General features: G+C 53.9%; 1 protein-coding gene across 1 annotated transcript in view; it reads right to left on the bottom strand.

The window, feature by feature from the left end:
- Window positions 1-495: 495 nt before the first annotated feature.
- The window catches only part of HSF1 (heat shock transcription factor 1), a 50943-nt gene continuing 28289 nt past the window's right edge, over window positions 496-23149 (bottom strand). Inside the window, exons 5-14 of the mRNA XM_056854318.1 lie at window positions 11989-12064; window positions 11637-11698; window positions 10086-10182; window positions 9732-9865; window positions 7834-8076; window positions 5288-5374; window positions 3092-3197; window positions 2922-2987; window positions 1187-1259; window positions 496-748 (exon numbers count right to left, since the gene is read on the bottom strand). Coding sequence (XP_056710296.1) covers window positions 543-748; window positions 1187-1259; window positions 2922-2987; window positions 3092-3197; window positions 5288-5374; window positions 7834-8076; window positions 9732-9865; window positions 10086-10182; window positions 11637-11698; window positions 11989-12064 — 1150 coding nt within the window. The 3' untranslated portion in view covers window positions 496-542. The remainder of the gene's footprint in view (window positions 749-1186; window positions 1260-2921; window positions 2988-3091; window positions 3198-5287; window positions 5375-7833; window positions 8077-9731; window positions 9866-10085; window positions 10183-11636; window positions 11699-11988; window positions 12065-23149) is intronic.

The following is a 23149-nucleotide window of genomic DNA, read 5'->3' as shown; positions in this document are numbered from 1 at the left end:
ATGTACAAATTCTTACCGCTAAGCCAAGGAAAACAAACCCCAGTGGGGGACACTCCAGGAGGAAGGGAGGGAGTGGTGGGGAGGGGCGACTTCTCACACAGGTGCCCCCTAACCAACGGGAGCCCCCGGGACGGCAGACACAACAACGGGACCCAGCCCTCGAGCCCCAAGGGGGAAACTTTTATTTCTCTTTAAAAACCAACACGTCCATCTTGACCGGAGGGATCCCCTCTTCCCCCCACTTAGGCTGACCGCTCCGGCATCTTCCCCCCATCTAGAGGGCAGGCCAGGCCAGCCTCTCCGGGCGGCCACTGCCTCGTGCGCCTGGGCCTTCTTCGGAGACCCCCTTCCTGCCCAGAGCCGCCCTCCCGGAAGAGGGGGTCCGGACACCCCGCCAAGCACACACACAAACGGGGCCCTTGCGTCGCTGGAGAGCCAGAGAGAGCGGGGAGCTCGTGGCAACGTCGGAGCAAAGTGAGGAGGCAGCCGGCCGGCAGGCCCTGTCCAGGGCAGTCTCTCTTGTCGCCAGACTGGGCTTGGCCTTAGGAGACGGCCGGGTCCTTGGGTTTGGGGTGCTCCACCCCGGACAGGAGGGAGAGGGCCGGGTCCTCCAAGTAGTCGTTCCCTTCCGTGAAGCAGGGCCCTTCCCCCAGTTCGAAGAAAATGGGCATGTCCACGCCGCCTACGTCCACAGAGCTCGAGTCCACCAGGAAGAGGGGCTGGGCGGTGTAGTGCACCAGCTGCTTGCCTAGGGAAGGACACAGACCGCCTGAGCGGCAGGCATGGGAGGGGGAGACCCCCCGTCCCACACCCCCAGCGGCCCCTACTCCATGCCCAGAAGATGGCCAAGGTGCCCTCCCTCTCATAATCTGCCTAAGGTCATAGAATCAGCATTGCTGACAGATGGCCATCCAACCTCTGCTTAAAAACCTCCAGGGAAGGAGAGCCCACCACCTCCCGAGGAAGCCTGTTGCACTGAATCGTAGAGCTGGAAGGGATCCCTAGGGTCATCGAGGGGGGGGGGGCGTGGAACCGCAGGGCTAACCCCAGCAGCGGGCATGGAACAGCAAGAGCTTCCTACCGCAGTGAGTGAGTGGGGGGCAGGGGGCCCAAGAAGCGCCAGGTGGGGCAGACAGGGTCAAATGCGCCATGTGCTGCCCTGGGAGAGAGGGGCCACCATACTGACCTGCATCTGCTGGGGAGGTTTCGGTCTCTGCAGGCTTCTGCTGCTGCTCCTGGGAGGACAGGAGATCTTGGATCTGAAGGGATGGAGGGAGAGAGAGAGAGATGCTATGCTGGTGAGTTGACCCCCAAAAAGACTCGGACAAAGAGGCAAGCAGCCAGCTTCCCAAAGGCCAGCTGGAACCCGCTTCCGTGGTGTGGCTTGGACTGAGCCATAAGATGCAACTTCAGAGTCACAGCCCTCCCCAACCCCCCACCCCCGGTTCCCAAATAACGAGAGAAAGCTGAGCTTCCTGGGAGATGCTGCACACGGGTCATAGTGTCTTTGCCTCCCAGTTGGCAGCCCACAATGGCACCCCAGAGCTGTCCCCTGTGAAGCACTTGGCCCACCCTGGCCTTGTGGAAAAGGTCATGCCTGCGTGTGGCGGACTAACTGGGGACAGGTGCCCAGGGTGGGGGTGGGGGATCAACTGCTGAAGAGAAGCAAAATAAAACAAATGCCCAATGGGCATGTTAAAGACAAACCACCCTGACTTATAGAGGAGCTTCCATGAGTTGGAGCTCTCTTCCCCAGAGATGTGAAGAGAACCTCATTTTGGGAATTCTTATAAGGAAAATCACAGACAGGGGCCGGGAGGAGGGGTGGAGGCGGAGGGAGGGGTGGGGCGTGGATCCCGGCAGGAGCCTTTCAAGTGTAATTCTCTGGGTAAGGAGCCGAAATGGAAGGAGGGGTGATACCTAATATGGACGATGAGAGAGGTCAAGGGTGGAAGTCAGCTCTGACTGATGGAAGCTCCCACTGAAATAAATGCTGTCAATCTTTAAGGTACCCCAGCGGACTTTTATTTTGCTACAACGGATCTATACGGCTACCTTCACACAATTTACAGAGGGAAGCCTCTGCCTGAATCCTGAGGGGAGGCCCAGACTAGTTTGGAGTGCCTTGACCTGGATGGCCCAGGTGAGCCCAATCTTATCAGATCTCAGAAGCTAAGTGGGGTCCAGCCCTGGTCAGTCCTTGGATGGGAGACCACCCAGGAAATCCAGGGTCGCTACACAGAGGCAGACAGTGGCAAACCACCTCTGCTAGTCTCTTGCCTTGACCTATATGGCCCAGGTGAACGGTATCTGGACAGATCTCAGAAGCTAACCTGGGGCAGCCCTGGTTAGTCCTTGGATGAGAGACCACCAAGGATGTCCAGGGTTGCTATGCAAGCCACCTCTAAACGTCTCTTGCCTTAACCTGGATGGCCCAGGCTAGCCTCATCTCGTCAGATCTTGGAAACTAAGCAGGGTCAGCCCTAATTAGGACTTGGATGGGAGACCTCCAAGGGAGTCCAGGCAGGCAATGGCAAAACCACCTCTGAAGGTCTTTGGCCTTGAAAAACCTACAGGGTCGCCATAAACTGGCTGAAACTTGGCAGCAAAAAAGAAAAAAGGCCAAGCTTGGGACTGATTAATGCAGAAAGTCTTGGCAATTTCATGCATGCAACAACCACCCCCCTCACCGGAGTAGCTGAAAAGCTGGGGGGGGGGGGGAGAGGGAGAAAGGACCGGTCACAGTTCCTCACTAGCTGTGCAAGAGTGATGTTAGGGGGGACAGGGACTGCAGAGTCCTTGACTTGCATCCCCAAGGGCTTCTTCTCAGGGGTCCATTTCCTTACAGCCCCTCTGAGACACGGCTGGACTCAGCGGGGGAGGGGGTCCTTTCTTCTGCAGACCGACATGGGTCAACTCACGCTGGCCAAGCTGCTATCCAGGTCTGGCAAGTTCACGTCTGTCACCGTCATGGAAGGGCTGAAGAGCTGTCAACAGGGAAAGGCAGTGACTGTCAGGAGAGGGAAGAACAACACAACACACAGACACACACGCACTCCCCCCCCCAAGAGCCCCCAAGTGGGGGACTTACGTCCAGCAAGGCGCTCGTGTCTACACTAAACCCGTGGGTTGTCAGCAGGGTCTGCAGATTATCCAGGCTGGAGTCGATGGTGTCCAAGTGATCACTGAGCTCGTTTCTGGGGAAGCGACAGAAAGGAAGAGGGCGGCCAGAGTCAGGGCCTGCCCGGTCCAGCCCCAGCAACACCTCTGGCTAGCCCAGCCCCACCTCCGCCTGCACTTGGGAGCAGGAACCTTTGAGGACGTTTGAAGCTGCAAGAGAAAGTTATCTCCTTGGGGGAGGGAGGAAATGCAGAGTGGCCCATGGGCTTTTGGTGTGGCCCCAATGAAGGCACCAACAGCCGCTTCTCCCACCTACAAATTGGGGGAGGGGGGGTTAAACACGTCTGCTGGTGCCAGAAAGTGGTTGGTGCCCCTGGCCTGTGCCAGTTTGCGGTCACCTGGTTCTCCCTCTCCGAAATCAAGCTCCCTTGCCAGTCACAACAGGCTGTCCACTTTGACTATGGGAGGCTAGTGCGGGGCACTGGCTAGCAGGGCTTCCAAACCGGCTCGAGTGGTGCAGCATACAGTCACAGTTATGAAGGACCAAAGAACTAGGCAAGTGCTAGATGCATGTTTGTGATGCTTTTTTTATAGCCTGGTGGACTGGAAAAGCTTTCCGATGGAAAAGCTTTCCAATGGCAGAATCTGCTTCAGGGTTCTTGGGAGCCAGCCAGCCTCCCCCGGAAGCACAGCTAGCCCGAACCTTCCCCACGCCCCTGGCAAAGGGGTGGCCGTGGCGGTGCTGGACTCAGGGATACATCCCCTCTGGGTTGGACCCAACCCCTGCAGAGGGGGTGGTGGGCAGGCAGAACAGGCTAAAGTGCAGACAACTTGGGGGAGGAGGAATGACGCTCATTCTCCCTCCTGTTTTCTGACGGACAAAAGCTGGAGGCTGAGAAACACCAAGTCAGCTTGTGGCAACCAGGAAATGCACCTGAGGTCAATTCTGGGCAGGGTCAGCACAGATAAAGGGAGAGAAGAAGGATCTGCATACCTCCAGCATTCACTGACAGAGCCCGACCACAAGTCCCTGGGCTGCCCCTTGCACTCACCGGGGCTTCTGGCTACTGCCTGGAAGGGGCTAGCTAAGACGCAAGGACACTGGCTGCCCAGAGGGGGTGTGGGCATCATGACCAGCAACAAACAGAAAGAGGGTGCCATCCCCCACACGGGCACCCCACAGCCTGAGGAACAAGGAACTCCCCCTTTCAGGCTCAGAAGGAGAATGGTGTCATGCACCGCTTCGCCTGACAAAGGGAGCTTTCATTCTCGAAAGCTGATCCCCCGAAAATCTTGCTGGTCTCTAAGGGGCTGCTGAACTCAAATCGAGGGGTGCTCCTGGACTCAGTCATGCAGGTGAGGCCCCCACCCCGTAACAAACAGTTGGCCTCTTCTCTACCACTGGCGCCCTGAACTGACAGACAACCCCCCTCTGCCCCCAAGCCCTTGTGAGGTGTGCAAATGGAAGCAAAGCCATTAAGGAGAAAGCACGGAGGGTGGGGTGGGGGGTGCAGACTCTCTCAGGCCCTTGTCACACACTCCCCTTGGGGTGGACTGCAGCCTCCCACCCCCCTCTTGCCGGGGGGCCCTGCCTCTGGGCAGGCCAAGCACAGGCACCAGGGTCCATACCAAAAGAGGGACTCGAGAAGCAGCCTGAGAGCCAAGCCGGCCCTTGACCCATCCAGCTCTGAGCTGCTCCTGGCTCGCGGGCGGTGGCTCTTCAGGGCCTCCAGCACAGAGAGGCCTTGGCCGGCTCTGCTGCCCAAGAGCCTCTGGCCAGAGATGCTGAGCATCAAACCGGGGAGCTTCTGGCACCGGCAGGCAGGGGCTCTGCCACGGGGACACGATACTCCCTGATGGTGCACCCAAGCCCCCCCCCCACAACCCAATTCAACGCCCAGAGGAGAACACGTAGATGTCTGCCCCAAAGCAGCAAAGCGCTAGAGCACCAGGGCCAGCAGGCGGAGAGGGGGAAGCCATGCATCTCGGGGGCTGTGGATTCAACTTCCTCTGACCAGAGGGTGGGATTCCCCTGCCCCTGTCAGATGGCTGTCCCCACTCCCCCCACGGGAGGGCCTTGGGGGGAGGCGGCACGAAGGGCATCTCAGCTCACTTTCCCCATTCCCCCTGCTCCCCCTGGGGAGCAGCAAGCCATGGAAATGCTAACCCTTGCTGTGGTCTGCAGTGCAGAGTGGAAGAAGAAGGGCTGGGGAAAAGACGGGTGATCTCAGACATCTGCGGAGTACGAGCCAAACTGAAAGAGACAAAGAGAAGAGGAACGCTGGACTCGGAAGCCCCCGTGTCCGTCGCCTTCAGGGAGGAGACGGGGGCTACTTGCAACAGGCGAGAAAGAGCAGGTGACGGACCCTGAGCTGGGGCTCTGCGTGTGGGCTGGGCACAGTGCCCAGGACAGGAGGGTGAGGAGCAGCCCCGAGGAAAGTGCAAGGCAGCCAGCAATCTCGGGGCAACCGTCCCATCGTGAAAGACCAGGGCTTCTCAGTGCTCCTTCACAGCATTGGCAGAACTTCATCTGTTCAGAGGCAAAGGAATGCAGACTCCATAACAGAACTGAACACAACAGGCGTTTGGAAGGGTGGAAATCCTGTTCCTAGACAGCCAAGGAGATCCTGGGGAGGGACGGCTTTGCTCCCTGGAACCCACCCATTATCAACATTATCTGCCAGAGCACCACAGCGGTCTCCCTGTTTGCTGCATTTTTACCCAACCCTTTCTTCAAGTTGCCCAGGGTGGCATGCTCACTTGTCCTCACAACGTTCCTGTGAGCTGGGTTGGGTTGAAAGAGAGGGTCTGTCCCCTGGTCACCGGGGAACTTCACTGCCAAGAGGGAATTTGAATCTGGGTTTCTTTGGGCGTGGGTGACCTTGGGCCAGACACAGTTCTCTCAGAACTCTCTTAGCCCAAGCACAGGCAGGCAATGGCAAACCATCTCTGAATCTTTCTTGCCTTGAAACCCCGATCGGGTCACCATAAGTCAGCTGGGGCTTGACGGCACATGCACACACACACAAGAATATAAGCAAGGCCCTGCTGGATCAGACCCAGGCCCATCAAATCCAGCAGTCTGTTCACACAGTGGCCAACCAGGTGCCTCTAGGAAACCCACAAGCAAGACGACGACGGCAGCAGCCGCATCCTGCCCGTGTCCCACAGCACCTAATATATTGGGCATGCTCCTCTGATCCTGGAGATCACACACATTCACACACCACTGCGCATTCTAAGCCAAGAACTGGGAGGGAATCTCTGGATGAGAATCCTGCAGGCCTTGAGCTAAAGTCGGGTGGGGCAAAGAGGGAGGAGCCCATTGCGTACAGGCATGCTTACCCCTGGGATTCTCCCTGTCTTACTAGCCTACCCCTACCTTGAGTACCACTAAGCATCCTGGGCATGTCCAAGAAGCCAGGGGATGAAGAAGCTGGACCCCTTCTCACTTGGATTTCTCTCTCTCACACAGGTTCGAATGCAGCTCCTCTGTTGCAGAGTTCTATGCCAGCAATGGGCCCTCCAGCCTCAAACGGCTCCTTCCTGTCTGGGATGAAGGAACCAGCCTCGCCCACTAGAGCCTACTCCTCCACACTGCTAAAGCTGTCAGGGAATGAGGATGGGGGCCTGATTTAGCATTCTTTTACTCACTCTCAGGATCTGCTTAAAATAAACACCTGCCTCCCACCCAGGGCCTTTGGGCTGGGGAAGGCCAGACGCTTAATGGTTTTGAAAAACAGCGACAGTCCGATCAGAGTTGGGCCCCCCGTCTCTGGCTCTCCTCCCAGTGAGTGCAAATGGCCTGTGAACTCTCTCCCCCTGGGGAAAGAGAAGTCTTTTGATGGCAAATAGAGAAATGGAGAGGCCTGGTTCTCGCGGAGGTCATCAACCTGGGTCTGGGCCAGGGGAGGAATCAGGCGAATGGATGCTCCTCTTTGCAAAGAGATCCCCTGCACCTCAAAAACCAGGAAGAGGCCAGGCTTCTCCTTAGCAGGCTAGCTTTCTAGGTGCACGGATTCTTCCCTTGCGGAGCACTCTGCCTCCTCAGTTCCACCTCGTTCTACTGCATGGGTCAACCAGGCTTTACCCACAGCCTGCCCCCACAGGCCCTCCTTCCGCGGCCTCTGCTGGCCAAGATAAAGGCAGGTTCTTGTCTGACAGGAGAGACCAGGGACCTTTCTGTGACGAAGACTCGGTGGAGCATCCACACCTACTGTGCCAGAGAAGTTCTGGAGAAAGGAACAGCTGCCTTTTGTCACGAATGGACACAGCGGGGCTGAAGAGCTTGGGGGATGCTGCTGCAGTGAGAGGCACGAACAAGCATGGAAGAGCTGCAGGATGAGGAACACCTGAGCTCCGGCCAAGGGAGGGACTCTGTGTGTGCGTGAGGACTCAGCTGAGTAGGCAGCATCCACCTTGGGCCATGGTCAGCAAGTGACAGTCCTCAGGCCAAATCTGGCCGGAGACAACTGGTCAACAGCCCCTTGACCAAGGAGAGCACAAAAGTCCCGCAGCTCTGAGGTTGCAGCTCACAGGTCAGGGAGAGAAGGAGGAGGCACACGTCTTTGGCTGGGACAGCGCTGGGAACGGGAAGGTGGGAGGGAATGGCTTGCGGATCTCGTCCTCGCCTCTCGTCTGCTCTCGGCCCGCTCTCAATCTGGCCGCCCACCGACTCGGCAGCCTGGCTCGCCACCCCCTCCCCCAACTTACTTGTCGAGGCAGGCGACGCTGAGGCACTTCTCGGGGGGCGGCTGCTGCGGCTGCACGAGGACGCTGCCCGCGGTGGGGGCCGAGGGGCTGCTGAGCTCCTCCTCCTGCAGGATGGAGTCGATGAAGGTGGTGGGAGAGAGGGGGGTTTCGGCAGCAGGAACAGCGACGGGGCTGGCCTCCTCAGGCTGGGGGCTGCGAGGGGGGCTGGGGGGCTCCTCTTTGATATGGACCACCGGACTACTTCTGAGAGAAAGAAACAGAAAGAGTATAAACCACCACCCACCCAGGTTGGTAGAGCATTGTATCAAGCGTTTTGAACAGTCTGGAAAGAGATTTCCGCCCCCACAATTCCTTCCAACTGAAAGTTTGGGGCCTGGGGCAAGGATGGGCTTCTTCCTTCCTCCTTGGCACACTCCCCCCCCCTTTGCTGGGGTTTGGTAAATGAATCAGTCTGGCACGCAGCCACATCCCGCCTGCCCCTCAACCGCCTTTCTGAGCCATGGGAATTTGCAAAAACGGGGGATTGGGGGAAAGGGATAATGTTTCTCTGGCAGATGGAAATTCCCTCTAGCACCCAACCCCCTCCCCCAACAGAGGTGTGGGGGGTTCAATAACCCCCCCCCCATGGTGTACAGGTATAAAAGAACAAAGCGCCAACGATCCATTTAGGCGAGCATCTGGTTCCCATTTCCACTGGACGGCTCCCAGAGGAGGCGCACGCAAGGCCATAAAGCAAGGCTGCAGAGAAATCTGCAACAGTGCCAGTTATATCCAGCCAGAGGTGAGGAACGAAGGCCACCAGCTTTGTGCCTCCTTGGCATTTCATGGCACTGGAGTCTGGACAGCACTTGGCTGGGTGGAGGAGACAGAGGTTGCCCACAGGCTTGGGCATTCCCAGCCAGGTGGGTGGCAGAACAGACGCACCACGGCTCCTGAGCACCTAGTGAGAAAAGCACCCAATGCCCAAGGGATTCTGTGCGCTGGGGACGACCACCTCACAGGGCTGCAGGGACTACCAAGCCATTCCACTAGCCAGATGGGCTAGGTATGAGCTGGCACCCCATCCCTCAAATATACCGCAAGAAAGCCTGCATTTCTGCAGCTGGACGGGCCTTCTTGCACCCCACTGACGGCATCCGTGGGTCTCATCACACTAGCAGATACCCTGGAACATGAAAGTGACTCAGATCTCCACTGGCAAGAGCAGAAGACCTGCATCCTCCTCTCCTTTACTCCCTGGATAAAATAATTAAAGATGGTTTCATAGCCTCAGGCTTCAGGAGAGGCAACTGCTGAATAACCTCAGCTAGGGACAGATCACGTGGGTAGACGTGTTAGTCTATCTGTAGCAGTATAAAAGAGTCCAGGAGCACCTTAGAGACTAACAAAACTTCTGGCAGGGTATGAGCTTTTGTGAGTCACAGCTCCCTTATTCAGATACATGAGCTGTGACTCACAAAAGCTCTTACCCTGCCAGAAATGTTCGTCTTTAAGGTTCTACTGGACTCCTGCTCTTTTATACTGCTCATCTAGGGATGAGTGACTGGAACACTCTGAAAGTCCCTGGAGATGAGAGCTACCCTCTTAGTGCATGACTCTCTTGACTGGGTTGCCTGGCAACCCACAAGTCTTTCCTAGGTTGTAACTCAAGAGATGGAGGCAGCGTTTGCCAAAGATTGGGAAACCTTGCTCTGAGCACCTCTTGATGGGGGGGAGGGGAGAATCTGGCCAGCACCCTACTCCCCCAAGGTCCCCTTTCCCCTTTCATGTCTTCAACACCTTCACCCCTCCACCGCCAAGTTCCTGCCAAGATACCCTGCCTTCTCCCCACATCCAAATACCGGACTCAGAGTGAAGGAGACCCGCCAACAGATGCTAATGCGTCTCTGCTGGGATACCTTCCGTCAAAGTTGCTGCCGGGAGAGGCCGAGGGGCTGGACTGGGCCAGTTCGGTCACGTCTGAGATGATTGGGCCGGAGTTGGCAGAGTCGGGGGAGTACAGGTTTGGGCCACCGTAAGCCGGGGAGGAGGCCTGCAAGGCGAACGGAGAGGCTGGTAAGAGACTTTCCCCCAGACGTGGACTGTGGGCCAAAGAGGCCAATGTGTGAGCAAGGAGCCCCCCCCCCGCCAGGCTGCCATGCTGGCCCAGTGTGGGTCTGGCCCCCTCCCCCCCAAGACAAGCAGCCCCCCCTTCCAGCTTCAGAAGCAGCCCAGCCCACCCTCTGGCCCCGTCCGGGAACCCCCGCACTCACGGAGTAGGGGGAGGGGCTGTGGACACGCTCCAGCGAGTACTGGCGGCTGTACTTGGGCATGGAATGCGCCGAACTGCCGTCGTTCAGCATCAAGGGGCTGGAGGGAAAGCAGAGAGCTGTGAGGCAAGGAGGAGGCAGGCTGTGCGGGGAGGGGGAGGACTGAGCTGGGAAGGGACCACTTCTACATACACACACACACACACACATGCTTCTGCCACCAGGCTTCCAGCCTGCAGTGGTGGGTGGGTGGGCATCTTCTCATGCCTAGCGATTCCGCACAGGCTCCCCTCCCAGGCCTTCCATGCCATCCAGCCACAAAGGCAGGAGTGCCTGCTTGTTAACCCACTGGGAGAATTTGACCCAGTGGCTTTGCTGGGGAGGGCATCAGCATTTCTGGGATCAGGAACCTTGGAATGGCTCAGGCACGCAGGGCCTTCAAGCTTCGCTGGACCACATAGCGGAGAGAGCACCTGGGGTGGGAATGAATTCTGCACGGACTGAATTGGGACAAAGGAGCTGCGGATCCCGGACAATTCCACTGCATGTCGGAGGAGGGTAGAGAGCCGAGTCTGGACCTGGCACAGACCGCACTGGGGCTGCCTGCTCCCTCAGAAGCACCCCACTGCCCCCACAGCCTTTGGGTCACTCTTGCTGTCATGGCATCCAGCATGTGACCAGCTCCCCGCACACACACACCCTCTTTGCCTGAAGCCTCAGCTGACATATCCCCTTGGGAGTTCAGAAAACACCCCAGCACAGACAAGCGGCTTCCAGGACCAAGCAGGCACTGGGCAGAGGAAGGAAGTGGAGAACAAAATAGCACAGTAGGAGCACCACATACAAGTAATTGGGTGGGGGGGGGGGAAGCAGGAGACAAAACAAGAAGAACTCAACAGAATATATGCAAAGGGAGGGGGATGATCAAGGAAACGACGAGACGTGAACACAGATGGAGGATTCTTCCAGAGATGTTATAGCAGAAATAACCCTGCTAAACCTCTTTTATTTCCCAGAAAAATATTTTGTTTGTTTATTTAGTTATATGTATAGCCTGTCCTCAATTCCCAGCTAGGCTGGTCTCAGAGTGGGTTACGCACATGCAAACTTCTCAGCAAAAGAGTTCCTCAGTGGAACAGACTTCCTCGGGAGATGGTGATCTCTCCTTCCCTGGAGATTTTGAAGAAGAGGCTAGATGGCCATCTGTCAGCAATGTTGATACTAAGACCTCAGGCAGATGATGAGAGGGAGGGCATCTTGGCCATCTTCTGGTCACTGGGGGTGTGGGGGGGAGGTAGTTGTGAATTTCCTGCATTGTGCAGAGGGTTGGACAAGATGACCCTGGTGGTCCCTTCCAACTCCATGATCCTACGACCTGCGCTGAAAAGCTGCTCGGTTTGGATTGCCCACCGCACACACGGGAAGCTCCTGGAAGCCCCCTCCATGTCACATCCACACACAGCCATGCGAAGAGGTTCCCAAGCCAAGATGAGAAGCCAAGCCCTGCTGTGGCCAGCAGGCGGGACCCAAAGACACACCCAGAGCCCCACTTACATCTTCCTCTTCACCCCCAGAATGCGATTGGACTGCACCAACGAAATCAAGAACTGGATTAGCTGCGGGAAGGAAAAAGGAAGCCTGTAAGCCTCACGCCAGCAAGGCAAATGGCAGGATGGCTGTTGTGCCTGCCTGTTTCTCTGACACAGTCTTCAAGTCCACACTAGGAAAGGAGCTCGCAGCTCAGTCCCGAGATGCCCAGGGAGACACCCACCCACCGGACCAGCACCGGTGCCCATCTGTTAGCATGGCAAGGAAGCAGCAGGCCCAGGGGCAAAGCCCGACATATCCTGGTCCTTTCCTCTCCAGATCCCCGCAGTGGCTGAGGCAAGAGGGAGTCCACACTTACCTTATTGACCACCTTCTGCTGCTGGGCATGCTTCTGCCGCAAACTGGCCACTTCCCGCCACAAGGCCTCATTCTCACTGCAAGGGAGGGAGAAGAACCGTAAGCCTGGCCCTCCTAGTTTGGCTGTGGGCAGGAAGGCAGCATGTGAGGACGTCTGCTGAATTGTTTGTTTCAACTCAGAATTGTTTCGTTCTGCTCTGTTGTTAGGTCTGGCCCGTACAAGCGGTCAGATCCTGGTTCAGGCTCTTGACATGTTTTAGGCCTGTCTTTGCTTTTCAGTTGCTCTGTGATTCCCACTCCCTGTTCCTCACCCCTCCCGAGTCCCGACCTTGAGTAGCTAACGGCCAGGCCGTGTTTAGATTCCTGTTTCCCTCCTTCTTCCCTCCTTTCCCCTGTGCTCTGCTATCTCGCTGTTTCCCAGGCAGTTTGATATTGCACCTGTGATGTCATCGTGTAACCATGCTTTAAGTTAGGCTTTGCAGCCCAGGCCTGTATTGGCAGCTTTGAAGCTGAAGTGTATCCATGCTTACTAGATGCTCTCAATAAACGTTTACCTGCTTCTGACATGCCTATCTGAGCGAGTGACTTTTTGAGACGACCTAGGTTGGCTTGAGGACCTGACACAGCACCAGGCAAGCCGGAGCGGCCACAGAAAGCCCCGGAAAACCAGGCAGGACCAAGCGGCCGGTGGAACAGGATGATTATCCTATGCCCTGCTAAGAAGCCTGTACCCGTTAACTTGCACGAAAATTATCTCCTTTAGCTAAGTGGCCATAGAGATTTCCAAGGGATCTATGCAGCTCATACCCATTGAGAGGGCAGCTTTATCTGCAACAGTACAATATTTGTGAGTTCTGTGTTTAACCTTGGGCCAGCAAGCCAGGCAGAAACTTTCAGGGAGTTAATATTGCTTTATTGAAAAAAAGAAATAACTCTTCATTAGGCAAGGCGATAATAGAAACAAGTACTGAAAAACCACATGGAAGGAATACCAGATCTCCTAACATTTCTCAAACATAATTGAATATATGAGCTTTAAAGCAAAACAGAGTTCAAATAACTATCTCAGAATGCTTCAGGAAGCCTTGCAAGCCCAATACAACATGCACGTACACACAAATCTTACCTACGTCCCTGTACAGCTTCAAAAACCCTTTGTCCCACAAGGTTTTGGGGTGAAGATCAAGAGCAAAACACACAAAAATGGTGAGGGAATCCTCACTGCCCAAGATAACAAGCCCCCACCAGCCCCTCTAAGCTAACCCTCAGCTGAGAGACAAGGGACGAAGTCTCTAGCCCTGCTGGGTGCTAATCGAGAAGTCAGCCCTGTAAAGTAGGACACTAGCAAGTTGAATTCCACAAACCATTACTTAGTAGCTGTTGCCAAAATAGGCCAAGGCACTGGGTTTGGATTGAAGCCCCCAAACCCAAATTAACACCACAGGAATATAATTCATAAGGTTTATTAAAAGACATGTGCAAAAGTATACAAAAATACAAGCAGTGCAAAAACAGGGAAGAAAATAATAAAATTAAATAACTATCCTATAACACTTATTCAGGCTTTAGTCAGCGTGGTGTAGTGGTTAAGAGTGGTGGTTTGGAGTGGTGGAGTCTGATCTGGAGAACTGGGTTTGATTCCCCACTCCTCCACATGAGGAGCAGATGCTAATCTGGTGAACCGGGCTGGTTTTCCCACTCCTGCAAACGAAGCCAGCTGGGTGACCTTGGGCTAGTCACACTCTCTCAGCCTCACCTACCTCACAGGGTGTCTGTTGTGGGGAGGGGAAGGGAAGGTGACTGTAAGCCGGTTTGATTCCTTAAGTGGTAGAGAAAGTCAGCATATAAAAACCAACTCTTCTTCCTCTGACCCAGATGTTACAGAGTCCAGAAAAAACGGCAAAGTCCAAAATCCAAGCAGCAGGCGTTCTGGTCACACAAGGCCCAGCCTACAGTCAGAAGGCATGCAGGCCTGAAGATCTAAGCTAGAAAGGTCTTGCTTTGAGCCAGAATGCCCAAAGCTGGCCTGACCCTGTTTTGCCCATCATGTGTGTTACTAAGACACACACCCACAATCCAGCAACTCATCCCCCCGCCCAGGGTTCCTTCCACTAATGAGATGGAAACTCCCTCCAGACTTCTGGCCTTGAAGTTCCCAGACCCGTAATCTCACTGGCACCTGTGCTTGGCTCCACCTCAGCCCCTTTCTCTCCTAAAACTGCAAGTCATTGTGACATTAATTCCCTAGAGAGGAACCTTCTGTAACCTGCCTGAGCCAAGATCTGAAAGGCTAAAAAACAGCTACACGAGGCCCAGCTTATTGACCGTCTTTCTGCAGAAGCCAGACTGATGTGTTTTATTTATTTTGTGAGATCCCGATAAATGTTCTAAATAAATGTAATGCTTTTCATAGACAGGGTGACCATCACTCACTTTGGATAAGCCATTATGACTTTATCATGTGATGATTCGGCAGAATTGGTTCTCCTAAATGACTTTGAGATCACGCACAGGTGCCCCGGGACATATCTGATAATGCTTGTTACCCACTCAAGGGATGTTTCTAAAAAGCTATACTGTCACTTACTGATAATTAAAAGCCAGTGATTCTACTATTCATTGGTTGTCAAAGATTAAAAGAAGATCCTGTACTTTTCCTGCACCAGCTGGTGAACTTTCCTACAAAGGTTATGAAAGGTACGTCAGAATACACAGAATTCCAGCTAGATTCCAGGAGGGGCTTCCTACAGAGAAGGTCGTTCCCTGGTGATGCATTTAACTTAAGCACTTGAGCCCAGCCTTGGCCAGGGGAGGGAGTGGTATAAAACAAAATTAAAAATAAATAAATAAGAGGAGGTGCTGCGCTGAATGAGACTAGTGGTCCATCTCGTCCAGCATCCTGTTTCACAAAATGGCCAGCCAGCTGCCCTGAAGGACCAACAGGGCATGCAGGGCCGGCCACAGCTTCCCCATGTCGTTGCTTCTTGGTGCTGGTATTCAGAAGTTTAATATCTCTGAATAGGGAAGTTCCCTTTTATCATCACAGCTAGTAGCCATTGATGCACCTAACCTCTGTGAATCTAGGGGAGGTGCTGTGGCTCAGTGGTAGAGCATCTGCTTGGCATGCAGAAGGTCCCAGGTTCAATTCCCTGCATCTCCAGTTAAAGGAGGTGAGAAAGACCTGTACCTGAGATCCTGGAGAGCTGCTGCCAGTCTGAGTAGTCTGTAGACAATCCTGACCTTGATGGACTGACAGTCCAATTTAATATAAGGCAGTTTCATAGGGAGGGGCCATGTCTCAGAGGAAGAGCCTCTGATTTGCATACAGAAGGTCTTAGGTTCAATCCCCCACATCTCTAGTTAAAGGGGGTGAGAAAGACCTCTACCTGAGACCCTGGAGAGCCACTGCCAGTCTAAGTAGACAATACTGACTTTGATGGACCAGGGGTTTGATTCAGTATGAGGCAGCTTCATGTGTTCATGATGTGGCTGCCACATCAGGGGACAGACCTTTTACGAAGGAAGCTGGGCAGGTAGTGGGCAGATATGCTTCAGGCATAAGAGCAGGGCTAGATGCTCCCTCCCCCACCCTATACTTGGCACTGGCCTTGTGCTGCCAGTGATTCCTTTAAGAAGAGCAGGGAGAGGCAAGGAAAGGCCAAGGGAGGACCACCCAAAGGCTGGGGGGTGGGGGTGGGACTCCTTCCAAGAAGCTGGTTGCAGCCTAGACCTGAGAAATCAGCCCGGGGGTGCGGGCTTGCTTGCCTGCCCAAGAGAACCAGCCCAGGTCTCTCCCTAGAGGTCTGCTTTTGGATTATCTTCATCAGTTCGGGAAGCATTTTCCACCAGCAAGGTGCATGGGCCGCAGGAGGAGAGAGTGCCTGCTCTGCTTGGCAAAGGGCCTGTCCACATGGCATCGCATGCCCTTGCCCTGCTGGAACTGAGGCCCCGGAGGGAGGGGAATTCAGCCGTCCAAGATTTTCCCCTGACTTTCTGCCTCTTGCCTGACACTGCGTGGCCGAAGGAAGAACAGCAATCCTGAGAAATGCAGCCTGGCCAAGCAGCCCTTACTTGGGGAGAGGCAGGCAGCCGCTGACCCGACCGACCGGTCTCCCAGCCTCCTGGAGGGCCGTCAGCACCTGGCAGGTCTGAAAGGGGGCAAGGAGCCAGCCTTAGAGCCTCTGCAGACTGGGGGTTCTTCTCTACTGCTCTCTCTTCCCAACTGGTATTTGTTTTACAAAGCCAGCGTGGTGTAGTGGTTAAGAGTGGTGGTCTGGAGTGGTGGAGTCTGATCTGGAGAACCAGGTTTGATTCCCCACTCCTCCACATGAGCGGCAGAGGCTAATCTGGTGAACTGGATTTGTTTCCCCACTATTACATACAAAGCCATCTGGGTGACCTTGGGCTAGTCACAGTTCTCTTCAAGCTCTCTCAGCCTCACCTACCTCAAAGGGTGTCTGTTGTGGGGAAGGGAAAGAGATTGGAAGCCAGTTTGATTCTCCCTTAAGTGGCAGAGAAAGTTGGCATATAAAAACCAACTCTTCTTTTTCTTCTTCAAAGGGGAGGCAGAGACCATTCAGAACACAACTCAGGTCATCAGGCATGAAATCAATCAGTGCCGACAGCTGATGTGTGGCTGGAGAAGATGGAAGCTCACAAGGGATTTGGCTTGCAGGCCAAGGGACAGGGTCTGCAGAAGCCACCCCAAACAAAACCTGCCATCGGTCCCTTTCTCTATTTGGTCAGCAAAACATTTTCACAGGGGAACTTCTAGAAGGCCTTAATGTGACCACAAAGGACGCTTTATTCGTAAGACTGACAATCCCATTTGCCTCCCTTGAAATCAGAGCGGCTGAGAAGCCAGCTAAATACTCAACCAGTAATCTAGAATACAGGCTTACAACAAAAACAGAAGTCTCTAATTATACACAATCACCGTTTTTCTAAAGAAGAAGTTGAGCCAGGGAGTTGACAAACGTAGGACAACTTCTGAAGACCAGGTCAGCTGTTTGTGAAGGTAGTTCATCGGAACACCCAGGTCCAGTCTATCACCAAAGCGGCACCATAAGGGGAGGGCTGTTGTCTTCCAGCCCAGCTTGCGACCTCTCCAAAGGTTCCTGCCTGGCCCACTAGGAAGCAGGAGGCTGGACGTGCCTGGGTCTGAAACGCCACCCTCTTCTTATGCTCTAAAATCATCTTCTGAAAGCCTGTGGCCAGTTTTGGCAGGCTCTCTCAGGGAGGCCCCACTTCTCACACAGGTCTATTTCAAACTATAATTCACTTTTTTAGGGTTTAAATGACTGCTAGATACACTATGGGGTGAATGCCGCAGAGCTGTTCCATTAGTGGAGGCGATTTTTCCTGAGTAAGGGGCTCTCCCCACGAGCAGCTTGCATGAGGAGAAGGCTGCTGCCCCCGAGTGAAGCACCTCTGTGAATGGACGAGATCTGTGAGATGCAGCTGGTTTTTTGTTTAAGTCCTGCCGTTTCAATTTCATTGGATGCAAATAATTGTGTAGCATTGTAATGCTTTTGTGGTTCTTTTGACCCTGCTGGGTGGAGTTTTTCGACGATCAGGACAAGCAAGACCAAAACATTTAAAAAAAACACAGGCCATTGACTGGCATGCAAAAAGGCCTCCATGTTTCACTGGCCACAGGAAATCCACCACACAACAGCTGACTGCAAACGCACAGCCTTGCAAGCCACAATTCCTTGCAGGCTTTGGCTGGCTGCTGGGGTTGAACAGGAACGGCCCCTCGGAGCTCCGCAAATTACACGGCAGGCTGACTTTGCAAGGCAGGCATGTGGCCCGAGTCCCGGGGGCTGGGAAGAGAAGTTTTAAGAGAGGCAGGTGGGGAGGGGGGGAGAAGAGTTTATGTCATTCCATAAAACACTGGCTAAATAAAATGCTCCTAAGATCTTTTCATAACCTCTGAAATGAAACCTTTGAAGCGGGTCCTTATAAACTCTTCACCACCATTTAATTGCCCTATAAAACAGTGTGCGAAAGAAAGTATTTGAGACGCCCTCCTCCCGCTCCAGCACAGCTTCTTAACTCTTTGTGAGCTGCCCGGGACATGGACACAAACCCCCCTCCGGCTTCTGATGGTTCTCTTAAAAGTCAAATGAAGCTCCCTTCTACTGAATCAGACCATCAGTCCATAAAGGTCAGCACTGTCCTCTCAGACCGGCAGCGGCTCTCCAGGGTCTCAGGTTGAGGTCTTTCACATCACCAACTGTGTGATCCTTTCACCGGGAGAGGCTGGGGATTGAACCTGGGACCTTCTGCACTCAAAGCAGAGGCTCCTTTGCTTCAGATTTATTTATTATTTCCACTTATTGTCCCGCTCTCCCCGGCCAAAACAGGCCCTGCTGTCTGGGTGATGGAACAGCTGAGGGTCAGACTTGGGGGGTGGGGGTGTCTTCTGCAGGCTACAAGAGGTCTGGTGGGGGGGGGAGCTACTTTTGGTCATACTCGCACATGGGCTTCCTTCCTTTCCCCAGGCTGAGCCCTCAGCTCCTCCTCTAAGCCCACTTTCAGAGACAGCCCAGGAGTCGGAGCCATCGTGAGTTCACAGGGAGGGGCTGTGGCTCAGTGGCAGAGCATCTGCTTGGCATGCAGAAGGTCTCAGGCTGAATCCCCAGCATCTCCAGTTAAAGGGACTAGGCAAGTAAGTGATGTGAAAGACCTCTGCCTTAGACCTTGGAGAGCCGCTGCCAGCCTGAGTATGCAATACTGACCATGATGGACCAAGGGTCTGATTCAGTATAAGGCAGCTTCATGTGTTCTAGAGCCACCCTAGGAGAGGAAGGCCAAAGCTGGCCCGTATGCACAGGGCTCCTGCTCCAGAGGTGATGCCAAGGAATATCCTTGGTCCATTGTCCTGTAGACTGCAGAATTTTCTCTGCTCGCCACCCCCTTCCCAAGCTTTCCACCTTTATTCTCCCCCACAGCCCTGAGGTGGCCCTTGCAGTATTTGCTCCATTTCTTGCTGGTGCTCTTTACTAGCTTAAACCCAACCCCCCCCCCCCAAAAAGGCACTGCTCCGTATCCTGGTTTTATTGAGAAATTTGCTGCTGTTGTCAGGCAAGCTCTCGAAAGCGCCAGCTGCAGGAAAGGGAAAACCCCGGTTCTTCCCACAAAAAAGGAATGCCAGGAGCTGACGATGTCCGGCAGGGTCGGCACAAGGGCCAAGCTTGCTCTCGTACCCGGCCCCTGAACGTCCCACTCGTCAGTCTGCAACACACACACACCTGGCTGCAGGCCACACAGCCTGCTGCAGAAGACCCTTTCCACTGGGGTGCTTTTCATCCCCATGTGCTCACTGAAAAGGAGGTGACACCATTGCTTGCCCATCAGCTCACACCACAGAAAGAGAGGGCCTGCTGCTGCTCACAGCTGCTTGCATCTTTTGGCCCTTGGAGCCACGCCTGCCATGATGCTGCTGCACCCGGGGGACAGCCCCACTTTCAAAGTCCAGGCCACGGTTAGTGGCTGCCCTGGAAAAAGGGGGAGACCAGACTGACCGCTGCAGTGACGAGGAGGATGACACAGGCTGCAACCTTGCCGGGCACGGCCTGATGGGGCACAGCGCTTCGCTGCACTTACCGACAGGACCACACTGGTACACCGGACTGTTGACGGAGATTCTTCACGCAGTATTGCTAGGGCAGCGCTGGCATTTACGCCGGGCTGCTAAGGAGCTTAACCTGTGTGATGGCAGGCTGCTGTAGTAAGCTGCCTTGGATGGGACAAGGGAAGGATGCAAATGTTTTAGCACATGAAAGTAAATTTTAAAATGGTTGCAAAAACACACCTCTGGGGGGCAGGAGGCCCACACAACAACTGCAAGGTACAAAACGGGCTCACCCCATGGATCAGCTTGACGGGGTAGGCGGCTTCTTTGAGGGGCCTCCAAGTCCCGTGCTGAACCACCTGCAAAGAGCCCCCATCCAGCCAAACCAGACTTTGGTGGCAGCCACTCTGCACTGATGCCGACTGAACCGGCCCATCGCTCTGACGGGTTCCCCCAGTCCACCTCGCCAGAGCTCTCGCCCTTCCTGGACTCTCACCCATGGACTCCAAGGGCCTGGACACAAGTCTTCGTGTATTCAGAAGGGATTTGCAGATGTGTTGAGTCATGCCTCGGGTAAATAAAGTTTTCCATGGATAACAAGTGAAATGCCAAGACTGGGAAGAACGTGGAACAGCACAAGAACAACACCACCCATCTTTCCAGGAGTCTCATAAAGCCCCAAGAACTTGACAGCCCCATTGCCCGATGAAAATCTGAGCATCTGCTTCCCAGGTTGTCCTCCATCCCAGACCCCTGGAGACAGCTCCCTTCTCCCTCAACAGATTAGCAAAGGACTCCCTTCCCTTTGAGAGACATGGCCCCCGCCTGCCTTCTCCCCCAGGAGCAGAAGGGCACTTGGTTCACTGCCAAGGCCTGGCCTCGCTCGGGCTGTCCCAGGGCCCACCCTGAGAAGACAGTGGGCTGAAGCCAGCACCTCCGGCTCCACTCCGAGTTCGGCAGAGGCTGCTTGGGCCAGGCGGAGGTCATCGCCTGCTTTTGGCACAGGGCTCACCTGACCCTCCCTCCCCAAACCTCCGCCAGCAGCCTCATTATTAAGCTGTTCTCTGGCTCCGGCAGGCCTTTGATAAGGCAGCCTGCAGGTGCTGGGAAACAAACCCCTCTCTGATCCCGGTGTCACGTGCCCCCCATCTGCTCAACGCGTTAACACTGCACAGTGCAAGTTGGAGGGCAGAGGGCTGGGCAGCCGTGCGCCCGGCGGCCGCTTAATTGCTTAATCTCTCCCACCACTGTGTCTCAGAGGAGGCTGGGTAATGGCCAACTTGGAAGAAGTGCTTTTATCAAAGGCTGCGAAAAGAGCCTTCGGTTCCTCTGAGGGTTTTAATTCTGAAACTCAGACAAAAAACCACCTACTGAATGCCTGCTCTCCACCTACCCCCAGCCAAAGGAACATCAGCACAGTGAAGGGGTGGCATATCAGGGCCCGCACTCAACAGGCAGAGCCCAAGCTAGGCTGGATGCATGCATTTTCCCTGTGGGCTCATACCTTCAGGCAGGAACTCAACTCTTTTTCAGGCAAGATGTGGAGTAAAAAAACCCTGTCCTAAAACCCTGCCCTAACAAGAGAAATAGGGAGAGAAGAGAGGGATTGATGATAGAACCCTGCAGTGGTCTCTTACTTGGGAGTACAAAATACGGCCATGCAAAGGGGGCTCCCGTCCAGCTTCCCACCCAACAGAAGAGCAATATTGTCGAAGGCTTTCACGGTCAGAGTTCATTGGTTCTTGTAGGTTATCCGGGCTGTGTAACCGTGGTCTTGGAATTTTCTTTCCTGACGTTTCGCCAGCAACTGTGGCAGGCATCTTCAGAGGATTAACACTGAAGGACAGTGTCTCTCAGTGTCAAGTGTGTAGGAAGAGTAATATATAGTCAGAAAGGGGTTGGGTTTGAGCTGAGTACTGTCCTGCAAAAGTAATGTGCTAATCATTGTCCTGTAAGTATCAAGATAATGTGCTAATGAGGGTATGGTATGTTAATATGGAACCATTGTATCCTGAAGTGATCTGTTAATGTGTGTAATCCAAGGCTAATCTGCATGGCTATTGTTGACTGTTGCCTTTGTTAGTCTGGAGGTTTTCAGAACAGGAAGCCAAGCCTTATTCATTGTTAAACTCTCCTCTTTTCTGTTAAAGTTGTGCTGATGTTTATTAATTTCAATGGCTTCTCTGTGCAATCTGACAAAATAGTTGGTAGAATTGTCCAGTCTTTCAGTGTCTTGGAATAAGACCCTGTGTCCTGTTTGTGTCAGTCCATGTTCAGCCACTGCTGATTTCTCAGGTTGGCCAAGTCTGCAGTATCTTTCATGTTCTTTTATCCTTGTTTGTATGCTGCGTTTTGTGGTCCCGATGTAAACTTCTCCACAGCTGCAAGGTATACGATATACTCCTGCAGAGGTGAGGGGGTCTCTTTTGTCTTTTGCTGATCGTAGCATTTGTTGTATTTTCTTGGTGGGTTTAAACACTGTTTGTAGGTTATGTTTTTTCAAAAGTTTCTCCATCCTATCAGTGACTCCTTTAATAAATGGCAAGAATACCTTTCCTATGGGAGACTGTTGTTCCTGAGTTTTCTGATTTTTGTTTGGTTAAATGGCCCTCCTGATTTCATTCTTGGAGTAGCCGTTTGCTAGCAGTGCATGATTTAGATGATTAGTTTCTTCCTTGAGAAACTGTGAAATTAATAAACATCAGCACAACTTTAACAGAAAAGAGGAGAGTTTAAGAATGAATAAGGCTTGGCTTCCTGTTCTGAAAACCTCCAGACTAACAAAGGCAACAGTCAACAATAGCCATGCAGATTAGCCTTGGATTACACACATTAACAGATCACTTCAGGATACAATGGTTCCATATTAACATACCATACCCTCATTAGCACATTATCTTGATATTTACAGGACAATGATTAGCACATTACTTTTGCAGGACAGTACTCAGCTCAAACCCAACCCCTTCCTGACTATATATTACTCTTCCTACACACTTGACACTGAGAGACACTGTCCTTCAGTGTTAATCCTCTGAAGATGCCTGCCACAGTTGCTGGCGAAACGTCAGGAAAGAAAATTCCAAGACCACGGTTACACAGCCCGGATAACCTACAAGAACCAAAGAAAAAGAGGAAGTGTGTCTGGTCCTTGGAGACTGGATGCGACACTGCTGAAGCAAAGCACAGACAGCGAAGGCCGGAGCAACACTAGCGGGACTCCCTCGGCCCCAGTTTTTATCCCTCCCTCCCTCCTTCCAAAGACCTTGGGGGCTTTATTATCTAGCCCTCCCTCATCTTGCCCTTAGAACAACTCTGCAGGGCAGGTCAGGCTGAAATAAAGTGACAGGCCCAAGATCACTCTGAGAGCTGCACCGATGAGCCGGGATTCGCACACAGGTCTCCCTCTCTATTTCTGCTGCAGCTGACCCCAATAGCAGCCCCTTGCCCTGCCTGGAAAAGGAAGCTGGGCGAGTCAGGCTGACCCAGCAGGGCTGTTCCTAGGCAAAATCTAGCTCACGTTAACCCTTCATGAGTGAGATGCGGCTGCCCCCACCCCCAAAGCTTGCAGAGAGCACGTGGG

The sequence above is a fragment of the Euleptes europaea genome, chromosome 8 (genome assembly GCF_029931775.1).
Source record: "Euleptes europaea isolate rEulEur1 chromosome 8, rEulEur1.hap1, whole genome shotgun sequence".
Lineage (NCBI taxonomy): Eukaryota > Metazoa > Chordata > Lepidosauria > Squamata > Sphaerodactylidae > Euleptes > Euleptes europaea.
This window is presented reverse-complemented; position numbering and strand designations above follow the sequence as displayed.